This window comes from Plasmopara halstedii (genome assembly GCF_900000015.1).
Source record: "Plasmopara halstedii genome assembly, contig: Scaffold_208, whole genome shotgun sequence".
NCBI lineage: Eukaryota > Oomycota > Peronosporomycetes > Peronosporales > Peronosporaceae > Plasmopara > Plasmopara halstedii.
This window is the reverse complement of record NW_020187129.1, coordinates 815,263-827,066: the sequence shown is the minus strand read 5'-3', so window position 1 is coordinate 827,066 and position 11,804 is coordinate 815,263. Positions and strand designations below refer to the sequence as shown.

At 44.4% G+C, this 11,804-nt stretch overlaps 4 protein-coding genes across 4 annotated transcripts; 3 read left to right on the top strand and 1 right to left on the bottom strand.

Moving 5' to 3' along the window:
- Positions 1-5,113: 5,113 nt before the first annotated feature.
- PHALS_03152 (Protein phosphatase 2A regulatory subunit A and related proteins) lies at positions 5,114-7,649 on the top strand (the record flags this gene model as incomplete). Its single annotated transcript, XM_024721840.1, has 3 exons — positions 5,114-5,128; positions 5,193-6,668; positions 6,753-7,649. 3 exons carry the CDS (start codon positions 5,114-5,116, stop codon positions 7,647-7,649), a joined length of 2,388 nt encoding a protein of 795 aa, XP_024572976.1.
- A 284-nt stretch (positions 7,650-7,933) lies between these two features.
- On the bottom strand, positions 7,934-8,506 carry PHALS_03151 (ylr168c-like protein; the record flags this gene model as incomplete). The annotated part of the gene is made up of 1 exon (XM_024721839.1): positions 7,934-8,506. One exon carries the CDS (start codon positions 8,504-8,506, stop codon positions 7,934-7,936), a length of 573 nt encoding a protein of 190 aa, XP_024572975.1.
- Positions 8,507-9,361: 855 nt separating this feature from the next.
- PHALS_03150 (uncharacterized protein) lies at positions 9,362-9,611 on the top strand (the record flags this gene model as incomplete). Its single annotated transcript, XM_024721838.1, has 2 exons — positions 9,362-9,391; positions 9,489-9,611. 2 exons carry the CDS (start codon positions 9,362-9,364, stop codon positions 9,609-9,611), a joined length of 153 nt encoding a protein of 50 aa, XP_024572974.1.
- Positions 9,612-10,482: 871 nt separating this feature from the next.
- Positions 10,483-10,727, top strand: PHALS_03149 (uncharacterized protein; the record flags this gene model as incomplete). Its single annotated transcript, XM_024721836.1, has 2 exons — positions 10,483-10,644; positions 10,719-10,727. 2 exons carry the CDS (start codon positions 10,483-10,485, stop codon positions 10,725-10,727), a joined length of 171 nt encoding a protein of 56 aa, XP_024572973.1.
- Between the last annotated feature and the right edge of the window lie 1,077 nt (positions 10,728-11,804).

Here is an 11,804-nt window from a genome sequence, read left to right as displayed (position 1 = left end):
TGTTTGATACCGGCGATTCCTAGAAGAGCTCTTCTTCGGGTTGTGTGGAAGCCGAAGGCGCCAGTAATGTTTCTGATTTACCCAAAGGCGTTCGCCGCACTGAAGCAGATCTCCTACACGTCTATGCGTGTGGGTCTTCCGCTACCACTGAGAGAAAACAGCGCGAGAAAGTTGTTCCACGCGCGCTTCTCAAACCTTAAATAGTCATCCCCATGAGAATTGTTGCTGCTGGTGAGAGCAGCAAATGGACAAGCCCGTTCCGTTCACGATGAGAGAAATTTGGGGTCTAGAAGCTTGGCGGGAGTGCTGCTGAATTTATAACCCAGCTCACGCGCTGCGTAAGGAAAAGATACACTATCCTGGCTTTAAGCTGGCTACTAATGTAGACAGCTTCAGTAAAGTGGACGTTCGCCTTAGACCTTTGTCTCATGCTTGATTATGCAAAGTACAAAGCACGACGTGGACGTCAACACCCCAACAGCTCAAAAGTCTACTGTTCAAATCCTTTACGTCACTATGAGACAGCTGTGACATCCACCAATATAGGGTCTTCCCAACGCAAAGTTGGTCACATTTGACTAGGGCAAGTGCGCTGCTACGGGTAAACCTGTCACCTCTTCACGTGGTTAAAAGCGTGGGGGTGCACTAGGTTGTAATCTGTCACGGGCATCAGGGCAATTTTTTCAAGGAGGACCCCAAACTTCTACAATTTTCGGACTGTGTGTGACATTTCGCTTCGCTGGGTTTCAATCATAGATTTAGAGCACCTGCCGGCATACCAAACGTTCCACATGGGGAAGGTCACCCAATGCTCACCGAGCAATGCCGGCGGAGGTCGACCTCCCAATGGCTGATTCTCGTGAGCTTTCGTTGGATATTTCTGCTGTGGTGGCACGTCGACTTGCTCGGGAAGTCATGCCGTGCGTCCAGGAATGAAATGAGACATTCTGGATTTGCTCTTGAGTGGTCGATTCGATGCTTTGTCCGCATAAGTGCTCTTCGATTTTGACTGTCTTCATAGTATTTATACGAATTGTGTTCTTAGTGATAGCAGCAAGCCGACTTTTATCGACAGTCCTTGACTACGATGGAGCCGCTTCGTGGTTTGCGCAAGTACTCCGAGGAACAAACTCTATGATACAATTTAGAATATCCATCTGACCATCTGTTTGCAAATGATCAGCGGTTGACATATTTAATCTGGTGCCGAGCACGTTTACAGGAGCTTCGCTGTCAAGTGCAGATGTCTATTGAAACAATTGCTGACCGACAAGCGTTGGCGCAACGATCTAACTTAACTGGATTCTCACCAATCACATTATCGCTAACAGAAGTGAAATGAGATATCTTTCTCAGCCGGTTCACAGCGGCCACAACAACGATATTACCAAACACGACTTTTGAAATACCCAAACAAGTTCGTACTGTTGGGCGACCAGCAATTCGCTGGAATAAGCGGGCTGAACAAAGGTGGCCGCATGCAGCAAAGGTTAAATTTGCCGACACGCTCCACACGCGCGCACATATGTGCTTATCCACTTATCGTTGTTGGACCACCAATATATATAGCAGTTTCATGATAGCCACGTAAAGAGGGATCATGTGCCTCATACGATCTCTATGCTAGTTGTCCCTTATTATGAGACGCCATCACACGCAACGCGTCATGCGTATTAATGCTGTAATACATCAAGCTTAAGAATAAAAATAGTGGTGCTGGCGTTCCATCGCACGCCTCGATAGAGTGACACCTGATTTTTTAAATTCCGGGATTCTCATTGCATTCAAGGGCCGCAACAAGCGTTGCGTCTGAACTGTTCGCCATACGTGTTTCCTTTCCATTGGCGACGTCATCACTAAATCATGATCATGCAATACCCCATAGTCAAGACGACACGATAGCGCATTCGCAACTAAAGTCAGCCGACCAGCTTATACCTTATGCCAAAGATTTACGTGGCAAGGAGTGATACAAATTTTGCGTTCTTAGAGATCTGGTGACGACGTCGCTGTGCGCAACAAATTTTCGATTTGGATCACTTTCGGCTTAGAACGAAAGGGGTGAGCCCAAGGTTTGACAAAGTACACTTTATTTCAAGTAGCTATTTCTTTTATAAAGCGTAACTTATTGTCGCGGCTCTCAGCTAGTTGCGATCACGTCCATTCACATCTGTCTGGATCAAAGTGCAGCTTGTTCCGAAGGAGAAGGCGTCACAGAGGACTTGGAGTTGTCAATTTGAATTTAAAAGGGCCAGAACTGTGCAAGCGTGAGGCTATCTTTCGCAGTCTTATCGGCCGCCTCTTCCTTCACACCCCGGTATCATTTAACATTCTTTTATGGGCGATTGGTGAAGTCGTACCATGTCGGCATAGTTTGCACTGTACTTGTGCCTCAAGTCTTTTTGGAACGGAAGCACTGTCAAATGTACGATATCTTTTACTTTCGCTGGGTCTACTCGTTGGCCGTGTCTCCCAATAAAGAAACTAAAAAAGAGATTCCGTCGGCGCCAAGTTACACATGAAGCTAGTGGTAAATTCTGTTTAAGCGGATATACATGCTAGCAAGTGTTTTGTGTAGTTTCCACATCATTCTCCACGACCATAGACGTATACATTGTTGAGAAGGCGTGTGCATAGCCAAGATGCGGTCGAAGTACCTGTGTCACCAGACGTTTGGACGTCGATGGTGCATGAAGCAGTCTTTGTAGCATAACTAACTACTTCCAAAGCCCGCTCGAGAACCATCAAAAGAATACCGCTGTTTCACATCAGATGATAGATATCGACGTCAGCTAGGTCGAGGGCATTGAACAAAGCGCAGCTAACTATCTTTTTACAGTACCTCATTTTAAAATTTGGAGTCTGGGGCAGAATAAGCGCTGCATGAAGTTTATTTTCGCATGCAAAATTTCCCACTTGCTATTAGCCTTTTTGTGATCAAAAATGGCTACGAGTGAGGTTTCACCTTTTCTCAACAAACTCACTTCGATTATTATACGAAAAAATGCGTTTATGACGTCAAATTATATCTTGAAAATGACTATTGATGCGTAAAGCAATCATTAGCTCCGATATCAAAGGCAATTTCATGTTGCACTCCTCTTTCCGGAGGTGACACGCGTATTGTATCTCTCGTCTCTTTATCGTAATACATACTTAACCAAGGATAGAAACGGTTATCGAGGGAAGATGCCCCACACCTCACTTTCTAATACTTGCGAATAACTCCACTGACAAAACTGTACTGATGAATGACGAGCCCCGCTCCTCGTCCGGTAAAACCGCATCTGTTGTCTTGCAACTGTTTGCACAGACCCATAAGGAATAAAGATTCTATTTGAGCAAACTTCTGCTGAAGACTATGAGGGACGAGTAACAATCCCTAGGTTTGCGCTGGTCACTCCAGTCACGAGTAAATAATCTTTTCGCTACTTACCCGTGGTGCTTCACTGCTCCATCACACGGTAGTGCAGGACCAGCATTACCGTCTCATCACGTTAAGGATATAACATCCTTATTATCTTTATAGCCCATTCTCTCTACTTGCAAATTGTATTCTCTCTTTAACATCGCCAGCTCCAGCAGTGGGAATTGCGGTACTCAGTCGCGTCTACTCCCCACCGTCCCTGCACAAGCGACAACGGCTCAGACTCACAGCTAATATTAAACGTCCCGCCAGAGAGAGAGTAAACTATACACATATATTTTCTCGTCGTTTCAGATATATATTGTAGAGACTTTAAAGTACAATAACCTCTACCCTATTTCATACTAAGATCTCAGCTTTTTACCACTTCTATCTTTCGAGCCTTGCTTGAAGCCCAACGCAATACCATTGCTATCAAATTTTGAAGGGTCCCACAATCTGTACGGAAGTTGCGTGCTCCAAACCCCACGCAAAAAGCGCTTCTGTTTTCTGATAGAGCTGGATTTATCACTCGCCATTGCTTCACCAGTAGAGAAGTGCGCGGGACTTACCTTTTTCGACCTCCAGTCGCTCATGAATTGTGCCTTTCCAGCCATGTCATGCTTGAAATAAATCGTTTCTTAAATCAAGGTCCAAGACCAAACAACATTACACGCTCTTAAAGTCCCCAAACTTTACCTGAAGATTAAATATACTTCTTGCCATTTTCGCCAGTGTCCTTGTCGCAAGATGCACGAATATTGCATCCGTGTTTGGCATCTTCATTGCGTCAGCGTACAGCCCTCTGTTTTTGACATTCGTACTTTGACGGGTTACATGAGAGTGACCCGTCACTCTCCCAAGGGAGCTGTGGTGTGGCATACACCACAGTTACTAGATGGGTACATGGCTTGAGAGTCATGTAATAGAGAGTGACCCGTCAAGGGAGCTGAGAAAGTATTAAAGGAACACCTATAAATATATTCAGTCTTTAAACTACCTAAATTTGGTTAACGTTCCTGTGACCAAGGATCTGTGATCTGCTGTTCACTTAGAGTTTGTATACTCTTGGAAGTCAAGCTTCCTCTGTGCAAGGTGCCGTGTGACCCGTCACATACTTCCTCAGCGCTCCTGAGAAAATCAAGACGTTCCACGACTTCACAAAGTACGCAGCCAACGGCTTGAATCTCCACCGAATTTAGAAAAAGGTGCACTTGTTCAGATATTCGTAATCTCGTTAAATATATGTATTCTAGTACTTATTTCCAACATGTGTCATCTGAATTTCGTATACCACATGCTCACGATACTGAAGCGCCTGGCGGATTAAAAAAAGACAGGATCGTTTAATTATGCATCTATGTTAAAATTGGGGGGGTCATCACAAAAATTTGTGTGCATTATGGTGAGATTTGTTTCTGACATCACACAATTTTACAAGTCATATTGCGTACGAAATAAATTGTACAAAAACAGATGGTAAAATTTGCCTGAATGCTATAAATACATTTTTCACTTTCAAACGACATTCACAGTGGTGCCACTACCTCGGATATTTCCGAGGGGGGAACAACGACCGTAGCGCAGTTTCTTACGCTTCCAGAGTCACGTGCGTGGCTTTCTGCCTCGGACTAGCGGAAGACACTACAACCATAATCCTTGTAGACAGAATCCTCAAGTCACAGCTAAGCTGAAGTTGTAGCGCTGATGAATTTTGCACTGGTACGTACTTCAAATTATTTACTCAGCGAGTTTAGGTTGCAGAAACAAATTTATATCATTTTAGAGCGACGAAGGGCTCAGACCAAGCGAGTCGAATGGTCCGACCTTTGAAGACTTGGCGATTGATGATAGTCTGACTGACTTGCAGCGTGTCACCAAGTATGTATGCAGCAACATTGCACTTCAGCGCGTTATCCACGTCAAGATGCTGCATGAGACGGCATTGTCTGTCGGATTTCAAGCCACATGCGATCAATTGTTGCCTTTATTAGAGCCTTTAGTCTGCGATGTTGAATACGTTGTGCGTCAACATGTAGCGCTACAATTTCCTTTGCTTTGCCAGTTTTTGGTCGAGGCAAATGTTGACGTTGGGTACAACTTGTTGCTAGAGAAATTAATTCCATTAGTCAGTAAGCTTGTATCAGACGATCAACATGAAGTGCGCTCTGCAGCAAGTGAGAGCCTAGTCGAGATGGCAGCGTTAATAAAGCAAGAAGATCAAGGACAACATGTGCTGACCATTGTGTTACCATTAGCACATGATGATGACAACGAACAGTTTCGAATTTCTGCCGTATCACTATACAATGGACTGGCCGAGCATTTTGGATCGGAATTGTGTCAACAATTTTGTGTTCCAGAGTTAATTTCACTTTCTGAAGACCCCGTGTTTCGAGTTAGAAAATCCACAGCGTTGAGTTTTCCAAATGTATGTAAGACGGCTGGAGTTGAAATGAGTCGAGAGAGGCTCATTCCGGTTTTCTTACGATTGGCAAAAGACGATATTTGGGGCGTACGCAAGGCGTGTGCTGAGTGTTTCGTTAATGTTGCACTGGCGCTAGCACCGGTTGATAGAGGGCCACTGTTGATTCCATTACTTGAAAGTTTCATTAATGATTCATCAAGATGGGTTCGCATGGCAGCGTACCAAAGTTTGGGACCATTTTTGGTAGCACTGCCATATGATCAGATCACAGATGAATTAGTTGGTCACTTTACGAGCATGGCAACAACAGCAGCTTCAAAGTTGGGTGGAAGTGGTGAAGTGGACATCAAATTTCATTGTGCATTTAATTTTCCAGCCTTAGTGAGTATACTTGGTGTCAGCGGCTGGTTAAAACTCTCTCCAACGTTTGAATTGCTCCACAATGATACTTATTGGAAAATTCGGCGATCGTTTGCTTACTCTTTACACGAAATGGCACGGATACTCGGCCAAGGCATTACTGAAACACAGTTAGCTACAGCATTCGACAGTTATCTTCGTGACGTTCAGGATGTGCGGCTTGGTGCAATGCTGCACTTTGCCGATTTTCTGGAAAATGTATCGCCATCGTTTCGTGAAAGTTATTTACCTGTGCTTGAAGAATTTATTTCAGACAATGACATCACAAAATGGAGATTTCGTGAAGTGCTGAGTGGTCAGCTAGCTCGATTATGTCGTACTTTTACACCGGGGGCGACATTTTCAGTGATAAATCCACTGATACAAAAGCTTATAACTGATCCGGTCTACGTTGTCCGAGAACAGAGCTATCATGTACGTGGCTAGACTATCATAATGTTATCGTACGGGAATCGCGGCCCACTTACGCTATTAATGCAATGTGTGTGCGATCTACAGGCATGTCCATTGCTAGTAGCTCGTCTGAGCTCAAATCCAGAGTGGCTGGATTGTGTCGTCGACAAGTTTGTTACGCTTGCTAAATCTTCTCATTATCAGGATAGACAATGCTATGCAAAGGTTTGTGCGTCTTTTTTGTCAACAAATTTTCGAGATCAAAATTGTGGCGAAACCACGAAGGACGCCAATTTGCTTGAGGAAGCTCGCGATTTTTTTCTTCTTAAGCTTGCAGTCACATTTTTCACATTGGCTTTGGATCCTGTTTCGAACGTTCGCGTGGTGTTCTGTGAGATCGTTTTTCATAATCAGCAATTGTGTCGAGATCATCCTGAGTGTCTTGAGTCCTTGCGAGAGATTTTAACTGCTTCAACTACTGTTTCCGCCGATGATCTCACTGCTGCTTTGACTGATCTGGTAAATAAACGCCTCGAAGCACATGTCATGGAGGTCAAAAGTACAAAGTATGATAGGATTTCTTCTACTACGGAAGCTGAACAAATAACAGGTGAAAACGCCGCTGAACCGAAAGCAAAATCCTACGAGCCACCAGAAGCTGCGTCAGATGTAAAAAATGCGAATCAGAATTCCGAAGATCTTGTTCTTGTAGAAAGACTGTCAGCAGAGCTTGACGCATCGTCCGCCCATTCAACAGCATCTCCACCAGTGGATGCAGAAAACGCGTCGGAGCCTGCATCTTTGCTTCAAATGACCGACTCGGATAAATTTGCTGGACACACGCCAGTGCAGAGCGTTCAAGCAGGGACTTCTGAGTTAGTAGTGCCGCTGACTAACGAGTTACTTGATCTTGTTGTTTCAACGGAGCTACCGATGTCCTCCGATACTAATAGCGAGGGATCGAATTCGTCAAGCGTGGACGCAGTACGAGTATCAACATAAGGTGTTCCAGGGGTAGCTGTATAGTTAGAGTATTGATCAATAAAAATATGATTCTACTGTAAACAATCGACTCTGCGAGAGCCGCACAGCCCATCTACAAGCATTTAAATCAATCGACTTGCTTCTAACCTCCATCAGAGGACTACTAGCTATCGACGTACCATTTCACATGTGTGGTTTAGATAACACTATCGTGTTTTCGACATTCTGTCGTGAATAAACCACCTTCTCTTGAAATGCTCAATTCTCTACATAATTTTTGCACATTGAGCTGCTCCTCGTTTTTAGCCATTGACTGTACTTGAATCCTTAGCCGCGTTTGCAATATCGCAACAAGCTGGTTGGAATGTGCCCTGAAAAATATCATTGCAGATCTCCTCAACTGCTCGAATACCTTTGGCTGCCGTATCAGCACCACGGTTTATTGAGAATTTCTCAAGTTGCTTGCTTAAAAAAGGCACAAAGGCTGTGACTTTTGCCTCGGCTTCATACAAAGTCTTTTGTGCGTCGTGCTGGTATACTGAGTACACACACGTCTCCTCAACAATAGCAACGGATCGCAATGAAAGATTTGTAGACTTAAGCACCAGTTCCTTGCGCTGCGGATCGCATAACGTTTCTTCAAAGACATAAGTAGAGTCCCCAAGAGCAGAGCGCACCCAGCCAGGGACATTCATTTGTGTCACCTTCGCTAACCGCGTAGTCACTAGACGGCCATGATCGTCCAAAAATCGGTCCAAAACATCCACACGCTCCACGTGCGCGAGACTCTTGTTCGGATACTTGTTCCAAAAGGCACGTGTGACGACGTCCCAATGAAATGGATACACATGTTGTGTCTTATTAGTCATCACCATCGTTGTTACCACTTTGTAAGCTTAATTTGCGTGACGGCGATCAATGGAATCTGAGGAGACTTTAGTTTGAGACAGACCAATAAATGCAGTTTTTGTTAGTATTATAGCAAGGTACGAACATGATGTATTCCGTTTAATACTCGGTTCAGTGATACTACTCCATGATGGAGATGTCTAACCTTATGGTATGTGTTGAACAGGTTTCTACTTACTACAATTTGTGAAGCGTACATTTAATATCATTTTTAATCTCCTCTTTCATTTGTGTGTGTGCCAAATCTTTGATTTGGCGCACGGTGAACCCACCCTTCGTGCGTTCACTAGCGCGGACTCTCAGCGTTATAAATCTTACGTGCGAGTTCACTTGAGTCGCTATTATATGAGCTGTCGTATGACACGATGTTCCACTTGATTGCACTTGCCGTGGTCGTGAGAGCCTGATTATAACTGGCTCTTCTGTGAGCATGGAACATGCTGTGATCACGCATCTGTTCCCGGGTCGACAAGACATGCTTGGCAAACTCTTATCTTCAGTTGGACCCAAAGAAATAGTGCGATTGGCGGCCACAGACTCAGAAGCGATTAATGCTCGCATGGAGGCGTTCGCCAGCTATCTAACATGAGTCAGTAAGAAAGTTAAGAACGTCCCAACGCAAAGTATTTGGAAATACATATATCTGACAGAGTGAGGCTGCCTTCACTGATCGTCAAGCTCTACAAGGGCCAGGACGGAGCGATTTCTCCTTTGAGTACGAGACGTGGAGATCGCGTAAGATTCAGATCTGCTCCGGAAAGGAACCCAGCTCGTCGTGCTAGCTCTTTCATCTAAAAGGCAGCGCACGAGAACGGACAGAAATGCTCAAAACCGAATCAGAGAAGTCATTGGTATTGTGAAGTGACAGACGCCGCAAGTCTTTGCCAATCCGGCTTACTAGGCACTCAGCTGCTCTTAAGGAAAAGTAAATTGGCGGATTTTGTCTAGAAGTTGCGAATGGTATTGCAGCTGATCCTCCTCCAAAGCAGTAGCGATTATCAGGTTCCGGTTAAAGTACGACTTGCACCACGATCTTTGTGTTCGCCCGATGTCTTTCAACGATCCGACTGATGCCGCAGTAATTACTAAACGACATCCGAATCAGCGGATCTGTTTGCTTAGCGGAAGCTGAGCTAAGGTCACCGACCTTACGTTCTTTCCAAGAACCAGTATGAGTGCAGGGGATCACAATACGCTGCCCCCAATAGTATTTTAAACCTTAACCAAATAAGTGGACTCTTCCGTTGAGAACTGATACTGTAAATAATTATTTTAGTTCCGGCAGAGCCGCCAATATCTGAAACCCTAGGGTTTCCTTATTTTTTACGTAATACCTACTGGCAATCCTGCCGCGTGGTGGTTTCTTGTTACGGTGTAGCAACACCACTGTGTGATTTTACTAATTGTGTATTCCGATCGCACCATCCTGTGCAACCCGCCCTTTCATACAAGGGTACGTGTAACCCCGTTACATCCGAACCACACGTGGAGATTGTAGCTGGGATGTTGAGGCTATTGTGTGACAAAAACGATTGGTCGCAACCAGAATAAGTGATCGTTTAGCTTCAGGGCAGCACCGTGGTAAACGCAACTATGTGAGTACCAAACCGCCACCACTAATCTCTTGGTTGAGGAAAATGAAAGGTGCAAGTTATAAGGACAAAACGTGGCGAAGATATTTGTCGAGTCCTAGTAGACCCCTCTATACCTTTTACGATAGATTTGAGTTTTGGTGTTCCTGGTAGGGATAGAGGTCAATGGGATACCGCCCTCTTGGTGCTCGCAATTTCAGAATGTTTAGTATCGTTCCATACTTTGTGGTGCCATGGGACGTTGTACAATTCCGTGCGACGAGCGACTAACCCAAAGTAAAATTACGCCACATATTGAGGATAATTAGTGCTGATATCACATACAGTGCCTCGCGACGGAAATTCGCGTTATGGTGTCAAAATTCATTGGTCCTTCTCAGACTTTTATCATGACGCTGTTTGGACCTAAACCAGGTGTTAAGGTTGGTCTTATCCGAGTTACGACCAACACACTAGAGGTACGGTATGCCGAAGACATTCGATACCGCGACTTCTTTACTGTCGGAGCTACGGTAAGACGTTAACCCACTTTTGCGAAAGAGTTCATTGTTGGGGTGGACACAAATCTGCATTGGCCTAGATGCAGGGAAAATGATTACCAGTAGCGAAATCGCTATGATCTATGAGCCAATTTCCGAATGCCGGTGCAATGAATCTCTAATGTTGCGAGAATTCTCAATCATATGTTGGCGTCTCTAGCGTTTACCCCTACTTAATTAGATTTTTTGCTTTGAGATGAATCCTCTACATAACAAAGTCAAAAGAGGAATTGTGTACTGTCGTCACAGTGAATTGGCACTTCAAAGACAAGTCGGAGCGGTATAATGCCGTGGTCTCTAGGGCGATTTTTTGTAAAGACAGGGAGCTGCAAGTCGCGAGTAGAAGAGGCATGCTTTACCGCTACTGAAAGATGGTTCATTTTTGCCACAGTTAAAAAGTACAACTGAGTGTACAACACCAAGTTATGCTTATCGTGCAAAGCATTGGAGTTTCTTATAGGTTTGCTGCGATCAAGTTTATCTACTAGGAAGTGAAAAGACTGGGATAAACCTATAAGCTGTTTGACTTTTTAAGAAACATGACAAAGACTATCATCGAGCTCAAAGAGCTATCTCGAGGGGCTGTGTACCGACAACTTTAACGGTGGAATCACCGAGCTGGTTCAATTAGTACCAAAAGTACAGATGAGATCATCATGTGACATGGATAAGTCAGTTCACTCGCACAGTTCTGAGAGCGAGGAGTAGACCAAGAGACTTCAAATTTTGATTGTCTCACAAAGAAATATCAAAACGTGACGACAAGAGACCAATGGGTGATTAATTTATACTGACCGGGTTTCCAAAATCAAGCATTGCGTGACAGGTCAAACGCCATTACCACGGAAGCATTGCGTCGTCATACACATCTTCGTTTGTGTAAATTACAAAGCGAACTTGATGAAAGAGTGCATCTTTCCACTCGACGCCGATTTTCTGCGTCAGTAATATTGATTGCAAGTGGCAAACTGTCAAATGTGCTGAATTCAGATACTACTCCGACTCAAACGTACTGGAAATTAGTACAACCGACTGCAACTATTAAGTACTCTTGCTCTCGCTAATTGCTAATATCTACTGCTTGTGAGAGGCAGATTCCACTCTCTGCATTGAGCACATCAAGCAGGATGCTG